The sequence below is a fragment of the Australozyma saopauloensis genome, chromosome 3 (assembly GCF_035610405.1).
Source record: "Australozyma saopauloensis chromosome 3, complete sequence".
In the NCBI taxonomy this organism is placed as follows: Eukaryota; Fungi; Ascomycota; class Pichiomycetes; order Serinales; family Metschnikowiaceae; genus Australozyma; species Australozyma saopauloensis.
Window position 1 is genome coordinate 1,171,145 of NC_086133.1, and position 13,986 is coordinate 1,185,130.

Below are 13,986 nucleotides of genomic sequence, written 5' to 3' on the forward strand. Positions count from 1 at the left end.
TGTAGACCACCTTCGATGATCCGTACTTCTTTCGGTTAGTGAACTCAGTATTTATAGCTGACACTCTTCGCAGAAGATTCCGCTTCTAAATATACTCAACTCCCTTATATTCAACATCGGTACATGGTCCAGCCCGCGGAACATAACCATCATTTCTCCTCTTCCAAAATCGCCACGTGAATCCAGAGCCAAATTTTGAAATTGGCCAGTTGGCGTCGGCCCGCGCAATACATGATGTCGCATGCTCGTACAATGGTCTCACACTCGGGCGAAATGAGCAAAGGTAGAACGCCAACTTCCCATTCGAAAACGGTAACAAAAGAGCATAGATAATTATATCAGCTATGGCGACCACTGTAAGGAAACAAGCACAATCCTCTTCAATCCACAGAGAGTCAAACCAGTGAAGGGCGTAGAAGAATCCGACCAGGAGAAAGAAAAAGCCATGTTGTTTAGCATGATCTTTCAGTCTCAATCGAGGCAATCCATAATCAGCCATACGGTAGAACTTCCACCAGGCGCCTTGAAACTCACGCATGTAGAGTATTTTGAGTTGTGAGAGGTGCTCACGAACACATAAGTCTAATTTCTCAATGAGCAAGTTGGAAATCTTTGTAGGCAAGCCTCGACACAGGCCTAACCCATTTCGCTTAAGTGTAACGCTGGTGATAGATAATTCTAAGATGTATATCTGTGATACCCATTTCTCTGGTGGATATGTCCGCAGACAAAGGCCGTTTTGCATATCATTCATCAGATCGATCATTCCAACCTCCCGGTTCTGATGCTCATCGACTCGAGTGAGAATATCTTTGGTAAGACCGTCCGCAGCTTTTCTGAAGGCACGAATAGTGGTTGGCTTTAAATCTTTTTCCAGGTCGGACAAATGGGATTCCACTATGGAAACAATCTCATCTCGGAATCTAGGATAAAATTGGCCAATGGGGACTTCAGTTAACATTTCGGATGAATACGAATTATCAAAACCGTCACTTCCCTTTTGTTGTCTCAGGACAGGACCGGATCGAGGCCTGGGGATGTTCTGCAAGCCGTCTTCTGGTGGGCCCCGACGGTTGCTTTCGACCATATGCTTTGGTTTTGTTACTTCTAATTGGCAGTGTTGAGAGGATCGCGAAAGAAGATGCTAGTGACTGCAATCGAAAGTAGTAACGAAGCAGAACAGACTTGTAAGCGCGCTACGAAGACAGTCTATATTGGATGACTTGAATTCCAGCATCTATTATAGTTATCTTGTGGTATAGGAAATTGCTGTCTCTCGTTTGATCTTCGGTACTGGTTTCCGTTTTGTTCTTTTTCAACGAGCATAATATTTAGACTCATCGAATGGGAACGATACAAATTATTTATTAACAAGAAATTTCCTAAAACGTCATTTTGCTAGACAGCCGGGAATCAGATGGGACTTTAGGAAGCAACTGCTCGTTGGTGTTTGTACTGTTAGGTTGTTCATTAGTTGTTAGAGGATCCACGGAGCACATCCAAATTAGTCTATAGGATACACGGAGCATCCAGATTAGGAAAGAATAGATCGGTAGATCAGAAAAATTCTTAGGAAAGAGTCTTAGGAAAGAATAAACGATCCGGAAGAATCTTCGAAGAAGCTGGAGAAACAGCTTAATCAATTGATAGGTATATTTCAGGAAATCTTACGAATATACAGCTTGCAATTACTTCCAAATGTTAGCCATCGTAACCCTTCTTGGTCACGATCTGACATTTACATTACTTTGCTCGGTATATACCCGATACCTCCTAACATTCATGTTTGATGATCTGTTCACACAGTTATTGCATTTGTTAGAATCCCTGTATTCGTCGCTTGATACATTCGACTGTAGCTAGACCTACTCATATCCCGAACTGATCTACTGGTTAGATTTCGGCCAATCCAAGGCCTATCAATGGTCCAGGCCGAATGACGAGCCGTAGTGGCGGCCCGAAGCTTCTCATTCGATATCACTTATCCTAGCGTCAACTGCTATCTCGGAATACTCACTTTGGTACTCTAGTGTGTAATACTCTATGAGTTACCTATCATGTACTAACAAGAGAAGCCTTATTGTTTTGTATGAGCAAGGAGCAAAACTTGTTTTGACCCTCTACCACCGCAGAAGAAAATAAAAACACATTCTAGAACTCCAAACAAGTGAATTATGGCCCTCCTCTTTTATACTTGTAATTGTTGTTCAGGTAAACAATGGCTTGTTAATGTACACAATACTGTCATTCTCTAAAGTACCAATATGCAACTGGGATTGACACAGGTGCACATAAGCCACAGTCTTCATCCTAAGCTCCACATTCTGAAGCATTCAATTACTACAAATACTTATCTTTGCCACTACTGGAAAGGACTGTGAAAGAGTTATGTAAATCAAATAGACTGATTGGTGTCCAGGCATGACATCAGATTGGAGCACCATGTGTAAGAATACTCGTAATTACTTGTAGTTGAATGAGTTTAGGATCAAGATCATGCGTTGAGTTAAAAATTAAAGTAGAGGAATCATATCAAGCCTTTATATGTATTATTCGACATTATTTAAAGGATAAGTTAAGTGTGGATGTGTTCTCGACATAGAGGAAACTCTTTGAGCTCGGAAGTACCATTAGCAACACCACATGAATTCCTTGATATAAATAACTTGATTCATACTTTAAACCAATCCTTTTTTTATTCCTTTTTTCTTTTCTGGACCCGTAGACTAATCTTGAGCCAACGAAAGCCACCATTGCTCCCCATCACAACCTCAGAACATGTAGCCCACTTTCAAATGATCCAAACCACCTATCGGATTGTGGTGACAGTATTTGAAACTGACACTCTTCCCAGAAGGTTCTGCTTCTAAGCACACTTAGCTCCCTTGATTTCAACATCAGTACATGGTCGGGCCCGCGGAACATAACCATCACTTCTCTCCTTCCAAAATCGCCATGCCAATCCAGAGCCAAATATTGAATATGGCCAGTTGGCCTCGCCCCACGGAATGCATGATGTTGCATGCTCGTACAATGGTCTCACACTAGGGTGAAATGAGCAAAGGTAGAAAGCGATCTTCCCATCCACCAAAGAAATTAAAAACATGAATGCAACGATGCTTAAACCAATACATCCTGGTATCTTGAAATACCATTTTTTCTCGATATATTTGGGAGTATTATACCAGAGTAAGAGGAGCGAGCCGAAAAAAAATGTTAATGGAGCATAATTCTGAATATTTTGTGGCACTGAAACAATTCTAGAGATCCCAAAGTGGCGTATAACGTATAGCTTCCAAAAGAAACCTTCAAACTCACGCTCGTAGAGTAACCTGAGTTGCGAGAGATGTTCACGAATACAAACTTCGAAATCGTCAATGAGCAAATCAATAAATGCTTCACACAGCTGTGGAATTGGGTCAAGCCAATATTTGGTCTGTAAAATGCGGTGGAGATCATTTTGTAAGTGATCAACTCTATCTACCCATTTACATGGTCTTGGCGATGTGGTCGGACCTAAGCCGAGTTTCATTTCATTCATCGATTTGATCATACCAGTCTCCCATTTTTGATGCTTATAGACTCTAGTCGAAAGTACTGTGATAAGATTCTCTGCAGCTGAACAGACGGCCTTCTTGTGAGAGCCTGGAAAACCTTGGAACTTATTTAAGCGGTCTGCCCTTGTGAGATGAAGTTTGGAATCGAAATTTGTATAAAAATATACAATGTGGACGTTGGTCAACCTTTCAGATGAGTATGGGTTATTAAAAGCATCCTCCGCCTCTTGTAGTCTCAGGGCTGAACCAGATTGAGACTCGGAAATGATCTGCGATTCAATATCTGGTGAGAGCTGACGAGAAACGACACCCATTTTCTCGAGAACGTATCTCATCATTTTTCTATTCGATTTATTTGATTGGTGGTGTAGGGTCGGTCTCAAGAGTAGGTAGTGGTGGCTGCAATTGAGAGTAAGTGCTGCAAGTGAAGGGGCGATACAGATGTAGCGGCGCGCTAAGAACACAACCTACAAAGATGAAACGACACCAAGTTTTGCATATATTGAAGAAACTTTTATACATCGAATTTTACTCGGTCGGGTTCATTTTTAAGTACTGAAATCCATTTTGTTCTGTTCGAACGAGCATAACACTTAGACTCATCAAATCAAAACGATCAATCTATGTATCAAACGAAATAGCTTAGCAAAGAGCTATTCAGCGAGATTGCCGACGATGGGATGAGTTTTGATGGAGCAATTGTTGGTTGGTGTTTCGATTCAACAAGAGAAGCCTAATTACTTCGTATGTGCGCGCAATAAAAAGTTGTGACAACCTTCAATCACCAAGCTGGGAACAAATAAAATACATCATAGAGCTCTAATCAACTAAATCGCTGGTTTTCTTAATTATTTTTTGTATCTATTATTAGGGTAAATAATGATCTGGTACGGCACACAATGCTGTCGCTGTTACTACACTTAAGCCAAATGGCAAACTGTCATACTCAAATCTATGCAGAGGTACGGATGTATTAATCCGATAGAGACGAGGAAGCACATATAAGTTGACTACTCTTGAGTCAATAAAAGCCACCCATCACAGCCTCAGAAGATGTAGACCACCTTCGATGATCCGTACTTCTTTCGGTTCGTGAATTCAGTATTTGTAGCTGACACTCTTCGCAGAAGGTTCGCCTTTTAAACATACTCATCTCCCTTGTATTCAAGATCGGTGCATGGTCCAGCCCGGGGAACATAACCATCACTTCTCCTCTTCCAAAATCGCCATGTAAATCCAGAGCCAAATTTTGAAGTTGGCCAGTTGCTCTCTGCCCACGCAATACTTTTTGTCGCATGCTCGTACAATGGTTTAACACTGGGGCGAAATGAGCAAAGGTAGAACGCCAACTCCCCATTCGACAACAAAAACATAAGACAATAAAGAATTAAAGCACACTCGGAGGTAAATGAAAGGGATTCAATCCAATCCTTGTCAAGCCACAGAGGGGCAACAGACCAGTAAAGGGCGTAGAAGAAGCCAGTGATGAGAAACCAAATGACATGGGAGATATTATGTGTTCTTTGTCTCATCAAAGGAATACCATATTCAACCATACGGTAAAACTTCCACCAGGCGCCTTGATACTCACGCATATAGAGTAATCTGAGTTGTGAGAGGTGTTCACGAACACAGACGTCTAATTTCTCAATGAGCAAATTGGAAGTCTCTGTAGGCAAACCTCGACACAGGCTAAACTTATCTTGCCTAAGTGAAAAATGGATGATGATTCGTTCTAAGATTTGAATCCTTTCTATCCATTTATCTGATCTTACCCATGTTTGCAGATAATAGTCGTTTTTCATCTCATTCATCACATCGATCATTTCGGCTTCCAGTTTCTGATGCTTATCGACTCGAGTGAGAATTTCTTCGGCAAGACCCTCCGCGGCTTTTCTGAAGGCACGAATGGTGGTTGGCTTTAAATGTTTCTCCAGCTCGGTCAAATGGGATTCCACTATGGAAACAATATCATCTCGGAATCTAGGATAAAAATCGCCAATGGGGACCTCAGTTAATCTTTCGGATGAATAAGGATCATCAAAACCGACACTTTCCTCTTGTTGTCTCAGAACGGGACCGAGTAGAGGCCCGGGGAGGTTCTGCGATCCGCCTATTGGCGGGTCCTGATGGTTGCTTTCGATCATTGAATTTTGATTATGTTACTTCTAATTGGCGGTGTTGAGATGATCGCGAAAGAAGATGCTTGTGGCTGCAATCGAAAGTAGTAACGAAGCAGAACAGACTTGTAAGCGCGCTACGAACACTGTCTATACAAATTGGATGACTTGAATTCCAGCATCTATTATAGTTATCTCGTTTTATAGGAAATTACTGTCTCTCGTTTGATCTTCGGTACTGGTTTCCGTTTTGTTCTTTTTCAACGAGCATAATATTTAGACTCATCGAATGGGAACGATACAATTTATTTATTAACAAGAAATTTCCTAAAACGTCATTTTGCTAGACAGCCGGGAATCAGATGGGACTTTAGGAAGCAACTGTTCGTTGGTGTTTGTACTGTTAGGTTGATCATTAATTGTTAGAGGATCTACGGAGCATCCAGATTAGGAAAGAATAGATCGGTAGATCAGAAAAATTCTTAGGAAAGAATCTTAGGAAAGAATAAACGACTCGGAAGAATCTTCAAAGAAGCTGGAGGAACAGCTTAATCAATTAATAGGTATATTTCAGGAAATCTTACGAATATACAGCTTGCAATTACTTCCAAATGTTAGCCATCGTAACCCTTCTTGGTCACGATCTGACATTTACATTACTTTGCTCGGTATATACCCGATACCTCCTAACATTCATGTTTGATGATCTGTTCACACAGTTATTAAATTGTTTTGAAGACTTGTATACCTTGCTCTATAACCTCAAATGTAGCTAGCAATATTTGTATCCCGGTCTAGCTATCTAGTCAGATATAAGTAGGCACCTGTGCTGTCCTATCGTCGCTATCCAGAGTTTCTCATTCGATGCGTTCCATCCAAGAGTCGACAGCAATCTCGATAATCTTGATATTTGATATAACTCTATAAATTAAGCAACGTGTACCAACAAGAGAACTTCATTGTTTTGTATGAGCAAGAAACAAAACTTGTTTTGACCTTCTACCACCGACCAGAAGACAATCAAAACACATTTAACAACTTCAATTTACAATTCTTTCTATACATCATAAGCAGATTCAAGTTGTGTTTCCCCCTGCAATAATTTTGTCTTTTCCAGTTTTATCTTCTTAGTTTTGTTTTTGACCCCATATCTCCGTCCTGTGTATACTTCTCCTACAAACAATAACAAAACAAGTCTCCCACTAACACGCGTAAAAGCGAGTTGACGAAATTGAAATTTCGACTAGCGGATATAAAATCTTACAAAGATCACAGAGCGTATTTCTCATATTCCAAACGCATCTCCTCGGCTGACTATCTCATATTTTATGAGTTCACAAAACCTCGACCTAGAACATCAACACGTCCGTTATGATCGCCTAAAGCGAGTCTTAGAGAAAGCTGTTGACCAGACAGTGAAACGGCTGATGGATTCGGAGCAGGTAGCATCTTGTTTCCCCCAGATATCTCAAGTGGAAGGTGGAGAAGCAATACTCGAGCTTGCCAGGAAGCAGGTAGCAAGTTATTTTCGGTCTACCAGTCTCAGCCAATTTGAGCATATTTGCCAGGAACGTAACGTCGAACTGCGGCTCAATGCCTTGGATGATATCGTCATAGATGCACGGAAAAGAAAAGAGCAGAATTCTGGCATGCAATTACACATTGATCGACTTTCTGCGGACGAGTTGATGGATGCGGCGGTAGTCCAGCCGAAATTGGATGCAATTGCCAAGTTGCAGCTGATCTATGACCAGCTATGCATTGACAATGTGGAATTGTACGAGGACCTTCTACAGCAGGCTACTGAATGTGACGAGCTAAAATCCTCGGTGGTGGCTCTGGTTGATGCTCTTCAGAGCGGCATCGATGAAGTGAAAAGGTTAGATTTCGAAGCAAACTTCGCTAAGCTCACGGAAGAGGTATTTGGAGATACTTCGTAAAACAACCAACATAAAAGAGGCCGCTGAAAGTAATTGCAAAAATTCTCTAACATGATTTTCAGCCCGTGCCTATTCCACAATTTTACCCATGAATTTCTTCACTCATCTTTACATCATTGTGAGACTGAATTTCGCTGTCAATTTTACTCATTTAAGTTCAAATTCTCAGGAGCTTCGAAGATTCCACACCATTACCAGAATCATCATTCCTACCCAAAAATCTTTTGTGTGTTCAGTCGCCACCTATACTCATTCTACTTCTCACGAAACAATACACCCCCCGTCTGCATCTTTCCTTCTCTCTCAATACATCAATATATTTACAAACTATTCACATGCGCCCCTAGGCGGTTCCATTAATCTTGGCGTAGTTCTCACGAGCCACCCGGTGGTACTCCTCCACACGTCTTTCCAAGTCAGCAATCTTCTCTCTCCGACGCTTCATTGTAGGTGTCACCCTCAACTGCTTACGGTCACCAAACACCTCATACTCATCCATGTAAGCCTTGCTCATGGAAAACTCGTTGCAAACCACATCGTCTGTCAAGCCCAACTTCTCAATGGCGTAGTAGTATCTCTCCGGGTTGTTTCTCTTCAAGTACTTCAACATCTTTTGGCGACCCTGCACCATCTGGCGCACACGTTGAATACGTTCCTTATCCTTGAACGCATCGATGATGTTGCGCATGTTCCAGTGAATCTTGACTGTGCTTACAGCAGCCTGGACCTCTGGTGAACCTGTGTCTCCATCGAATCTCTGGAACTCCTGACGAGCAAATGCAATAGCGCGCTTCCGTTTGTCCTCGTTGCTGGAGTTTTTGTTGTGCAAAATGGTCATCAAAGCCCGCTTCTTCTTCTCTTCAGTACTGATCACCTTTTCAGTCACAGTTTCACCGCCAATGGTGGCATCCAAGGCTGCCTTTTGAGCACCGTACATGAGCTTCTCAAACTCCACACGGTCATATCCAAAGGCCAATGCGTTGGGCTCTTCAAGCACCTCCTTCATGGATTTTATGAAAGTGCACTCAGCAGATCCTAGAACGGGATCCACCAGGTATGGCGAGTTTTTGATGCGATGTTGTTTCAAGTTGTTGACGTCACGGATGATTTGACTCTTCAAACGCAATTCTCTACGTCTCAAGGCTCTCTTTTTCAGTCTTGTTGCATCTTGAGGGAAAAACTGCTTCAGGGCCAATTTGACGGGATATGAGGCGCGAGAAACGGTGCTGGTAGTTTCTGCACTGAGCCGAGGACACGTTGTGCCGAAAAACCGCTGCGGAATCCGGAACATTGTTGTGTTTGAGAGGAGGTTTGGTTGTGGTAGGGATATTTTTCAAATTTTATGCACTGTGCACTCCTGGAAAAGTCGAACAAGACGGGAATTGGAGTTAGCGCTCGTTTTTTAGTTTGCTTGAATTAAAAAGTATTTTTTTGCGATAAGTTTTATTTTTATGTTTTTTGTGTTCTTGGCTGAACCGATTTTGGGGCATCTTGGTGTGTTCTTTCAGGTGCAACTCAGAACAGAAGAATATCCCTGGTGACGGAGTGCAATTTGATTTTTGCGACATTGAATACCATCCCATTGGACTTTTCGTTTGACGAGCTTCATTTTCATACTATTTTTACGTCTTGAACGGCGCACCAGAACCGATTTTTCACTCCTTTCCGCTTCGTCTCCAGAAGCACACTAAAGCTCTCCACAATGCCGTCTTATACAGTCAGCAATGGCCTTCGACGTGTAACACCATACTATCATGATCACAGAACCCCATTTAAGCAGCGTTGGGCCGGCCGCACTGTAGGCGAGGTGCTAACTTCAGAACTTGGCCAAAACCATGATGTAGTATCGCAAGGAATAGCCCTGCACGACATATATGTAACAAAAAATAATGGTAAAGCAGGTGGGCCAATACCAATAAAGGGAACAGAGCTTCTAACTAGACAATTGATGGCCCACGATATAATCCATAATCTTCAGCATGTTCATGAGCCATCTGTGATATGGACGCCTAACCGTACGATGATTCCAACCGTGAACTACTTTGATGGTAGGTCTCAATCTCTGTATATGATGAAGTGCGGTGTTCTGATCTTATTTGACAATAAGGATATACTCGTAGCCTGTAAACCGTCAGGAGTACCCACACATCCTGGAGGCATCTACCGCTACAACACACTTCTGGAAATAGTTGCAAACGAATTGGGATATCCAGTCTGGCCTTGCCACCGGCTCGATAAATCAACTCTGGGCATAATAGTGTTGGCGAAAACTAAACTATTTTGCAAAGCCATGATGGCAGTCTTCCGTGTTCACACTCAATTGGAGAAACAATATCTTGCTCGCGTGAAAGGCAATTTTGTTCACGATAAATGTTCCTACCGTTGTCCACTCATAAGTGTCAATTCGTCTGGCGGCTACTTGAATGTACCCAAAGAAGTCCCCACCAACTCAACCACCAAGTTTCAAAGGTTGGCATATTTACCTGAATCTGACGAAAGCATTGTCCTCTGCAAACCGGTGACTGGAAGAATGCACCAGATCAGGATTCATTTGGCACTTTTGGGACATCCTATCTCCAACGATGAATACTACAATGGCCAAAATGAAATCAACAGCAGAAAGAATCAAATTGAGAGAATCATCTACAAGAACATCTTCGAGAAATACCCTCAATTTGCTGTAACTGGACTCGATGCACCGATTCCAGAGCTGATCACAGTCTCGGAATTTGTGACCCCCGAAATAAACACACTTCTCGAGAATTTGGCCAAACGCAGAACAGATCGGGACCAAAGGCTCATAACCGGAAAATGTGTAGAGTGTATGCTGCCTCTCTATACCGAAAATGCCCATCCTGGAATTTATCTCCACGCTTTTCGGTTGGTTCATAATTGGCTGCAAATCGATAGCGAGGGACTGCAGACAGTGCCCCATTTTTCATTTTCTACTGATTTTCCATCTTGGTGTCCTGCAGAAAAGCTCTCTTATAGTATCAGCCATCAATCAGTTTAGAGACCCGCAATGGCACCAAAAGTGGCAAAAAGTGCGTCGTTGGCGCTCATTTTGCGTGGAATGGGCTCAAAACCGCCTCTGAAATTTCATTCGGGGCTTATTTCCGATGTCTACATCCGCACACACTCGCCAAACCATCTCAAAGACCTTTTGGCTGCAAATTACCTCGAAAATGTCCTTTGGCGTTTTTTTCACCCAGACGTATCGAATTCACATTTAGAGCTTCTCTTGGAAATCATCTCTTATGAGTTTGAGACTCTGGGTCAGACTCTGGGGCTAGATCTCATACAGAAGAAGCCTGAAATGGCCCAACAATTGATGCTGCGGGTTCTAGTATCGACCATAAATACAAATGAATCTTCCAGTAAGTTAGAGGCGAAAATGCTCATTTTTTTGCGTGTACTTCTTGCTAAACAGCCGGATTTGCTAGTGAAGAACCCAATATACTCGAAATGGAGGGACTCACTCCTACTGAGATACACTGCAATCGAAATGAGCGAAAACTATGAACTCATTCAATGCTTTTTGATGTTCTGTATGTCTTGTGTCCAGTCACAGACTGAACTTGGCGCTCTTATCAGATCATACGTTTTCCCAGCATACTACTACAAAGCAGACAATGGGCCCGTCAGATGGTTGGCCCAGATTCTACTCTTTGCTACTATTGAAAATTCAGATGAGAGGTTCACTCAATTGCAGATTTACTTGGCCCAGAATGATCTAGGAGATAAGCTCCGGTCAGTATCCGACGCCCCTCTGAGCTTAGACATCGACCCCGAAAGGCTAATGGGCGAAGTCAAATCTTTTCAAGATTCGGAAAGAGCACAAATTGCTGCTCATCTAGGCTATTCTGGACCCGAAAAGCAAACAATGCTTGCCCAAATAATTTCATGTCTCATACTAGGAAGCGCTGTAAGTTGGCAGGAACTCCAAAACATTGAATTGTCGAATGAAGAGACTGTATTTGACATTTTCGAGCCCAATACCTTGGTTTCGTTCTTGCCTGCCCCCTTGATGCCATTTCAATATCTGCCCAAAACCCTCATATATTACCAAATCGAGAGCACACGCTTATTATCTTCGCGAAAAAATATCCACGATCTTGCGATATCTGCACTTTCCAGACTTGAAATCACGGATCCATCAGTCGCCCTGGGTATTAAAGGCTCAAGTAAGTACTTCTCAAGGATCGACGCAGTAAATGGGAAAGGGTGCCTCGCAACCATCACAGGCGTGAATAACGAGTTCCGCTCCACACTCTTGAAAGATCATTACGTCTTGCTCTTAGAATTGCAAAAGCCCAACAAGTACGGAGGACTGAGACGGATGGCGAAATTCGGTGTTGTGTCTTGTCGAATCGCAAGAGTTACAAAGTTGGATTCGCTGCTTGAGATTTACCGCACTGAGCCCGAGATGGACCACAGATTCAACTCGATAATCAATCTATCCTCGCTCAACTTTCAACACACGCCTTACAGGGATGGCCAAGTTCCTGATATCTTCGATTACTTCGGCTCTCCACCAGCAAAATCACCCAAAAAAGAATCGATGTCCATTGAAAGTACTCTACAGATTTTGCTTGATAAGCCAATCTCCAAATTGCAATCATTTCCAACCTACCAAGTTACACAGCTCATCTCAAGGCTTCTCTCAACCGAAAAATTACTGAACTCAGATGGCTATGTTCTTGTGGTCCTTCCATCGAAAACTGCTGTTGATTTATTTCCTTTAAATCCTGCTTTTGCTGCCTCCACCTTCAAATACGATTCCGACAATGAGAGTTTAGCGAGAGCAAGAGCGATGATCAAGGAGAGCCTATGTCAAGTCTCTATTTTGGCAGACCATCTTGGTCTCCAGGAGTACGACTTTGCGGGCTCTATTCGAAATGCTTTCATGTTGTACGAGACTCAAATCCAGCCCAAGTGGAAGGAGTATCTCACATCAATATCAGAAGAGCTGTACGACCACTATCCGTTCGAAGCGCTAAAGTGCAAATCGTTTGCAGAATATAAATCCGCATTGTCAGAGCATTATGCGGGGATTTGCAACTTGTTTGCCAATCTTCTGGAACTAGCGTACTTCGACAAACTGAGCATGGGCGCATCGGACCAGACCACGATTGGAAAGCTCAACGAGGCCCTTATTGAGAAAGCACACTTGTTAATATGTTCGAATGAAGATATTGAAAGGGTACCGCCGGGAGCTCACACAATTATCATAGATGATATAACCTACCTCCCAGAACCAACTGCCGACCTTAAACGATTAATTGTGACCGGAAACACTAACATGAGCTTCAAGAATGTGATAGATTTTACACTGATAGAATTGGATCATACTGTTGAACCAATAACAACCAAAGCAAACCCGGCAAACGCTGGATTTGCGCACAATTGTCAGAGAGTAAAAGTCGCGCCATCAGACCAACAAGCAAACGTCGAGGAGGCATCTATGTGCCTTCAAATCTACAGATTTATGCAATGTCTTGAGTACCCAAGACGGAAGATACTGATTGTGTGTAGCAGTCCATACATGAAACTTCTTATTCGAGAGCTCTTTGAGGAGCAGACGGATGACTTCGAAATGCCCATAGTCCAAATGGCGGCCGATCTCTACACAAGCGACTTCATGATTGTCTCTACACATGGCAACTTTAGTACTGCCGACTACGAGCAGGCCGTCGAGTGCTGTAAGGACGGATTATACTTTGTTGGCGCCGAGAGCGCGGAGCCGTTTAAGATACCGTCAGGAAAACTCGAGATATTTCCAAACGAACTCTACGAGCAAACCACTGAGCGTGACCCTAAGTCACCGTTGAGGATCAATGATTCGAAACAACTTCTGAAGGTCAACAACGATATCCTCAAGAGCCAGAGGCAGTGAGCTACTACAGTAAGATACATAAACACAAACAAGTACCAAAATGAAAACGGACCCAATTGACCAAAATCACCGCTGAATTGATGCCTGCGACAGTTTTTCGGCCATTAGTTCTGTTTAAGTCAAAATCTCAGATGCGGCTCAATTCCTCGGAAAAACTATGGTCTTAACACCGATCACCAACAACAAAAATGAAAATGCAGTAACGAACAGAGGTCACGGAATACGAATAAATAGAAAGGAACTAGAATGCAAGAGAAGAAAAAAACAAACCCGAAAAAAAAATCACCCGATGGAAAAATTCCGGACCAATACTTTTTCTCGCGCTTATCATGACTCACTTATCAGGTCCCTCCACCAGCCGTGGCCCCGAACAGACCCAACCCAAACAGAAAAAAACCCAATGGATCAACACCAAAATCTAAGCAAACGCCGCGCCCTCCTTTCAACCAATCACCGCCTTCCATTATTCCTAA

General features: G+C 42.7%; 5 protein-coding genes across 5 annotated transcripts; 3 read left to right on the forward strand and 2 right to left on the reverse strand.

The window, feature by feature from the left end:
• Positions 1–2,866: 2,866 nt before the first annotated feature.
• On the reverse strand, positions 2,867–3,895 carry PUMCH_002687 (uncharacterized protein; the record flags this gene model as incomplete). Its single annotated transcript, XM_063021687.1, has 1 exon — positions 2,867–3,895. One exon carries the CDS (start codon positions 3,893–3,895, stop codon positions 2,867–2,869), a length of 1,029 nt encoding a protein of 342 aa, XP_062877757.1.
• Positions 3,896–7,005: 3,110 nt separating this feature from the next.
• PUMCH_002688 (uncharacterized protein) lies at positions 7,006–7,617 on the forward strand (the record flags this gene model as incomplete). Its single annotated transcript, XM_063021688.1, has 1 exon — positions 7,006–7,617. One exon carries the CDS (start codon positions 7,006–7,008, stop codon positions 7,615–7,617), a length of 612 nt encoding a protein of 203 aa, XP_062877758.1.
• A 343-nt stretch (positions 7,618–7,960) lies between these two features.
• PUMCH_002689 (uncharacterized protein) lies at positions 7,961–8,908 on the reverse strand (the record flags this gene model as incomplete). The annotated part of the gene is made up of 1 exon (XM_063021689.1): positions 7,961–8,908. The coding sequence occupies one exon, from the start codon at positions 8,906–8,908 to the stop codon at positions 7,961–7,963; it is 948 nt and encodes a 315-aa protein (XP_062877759.1).
• A 411-nt stretch (positions 8,909–9,319) lies between these two features.
• Positions 9,320–10,630, forward strand: PUMCH_002690 (uncharacterized protein; the record flags this gene model as incomplete). The annotated part of the gene is made up of 1 exon (XM_063021690.1): positions 9,320–10,630. One exon carries the CDS (start codon positions 9,320–9,322, stop codon positions 10,628–10,630), a length of 1,311 nt encoding a protein of 436 aa, XP_062877760.1.
• Positions 10,631–10,639: 9 nt separating this feature from the next.
• Positions 10,640–13,513, forward strand: PUMCH_002691 (uncharacterized protein; the record flags this gene model as incomplete). The annotated part of the gene is made up of 1 exon (XM_063021691.1): positions 10,640–13,513. The coding sequence occupies one exon, from the start codon at positions 10,640–10,642 to the stop codon at positions 13,511–13,513; it is 2,874 nt and encodes a 957-aa protein (XP_062877761.1).
• Positions 13,514–13,986: the final 473 nt, after the last annotated feature.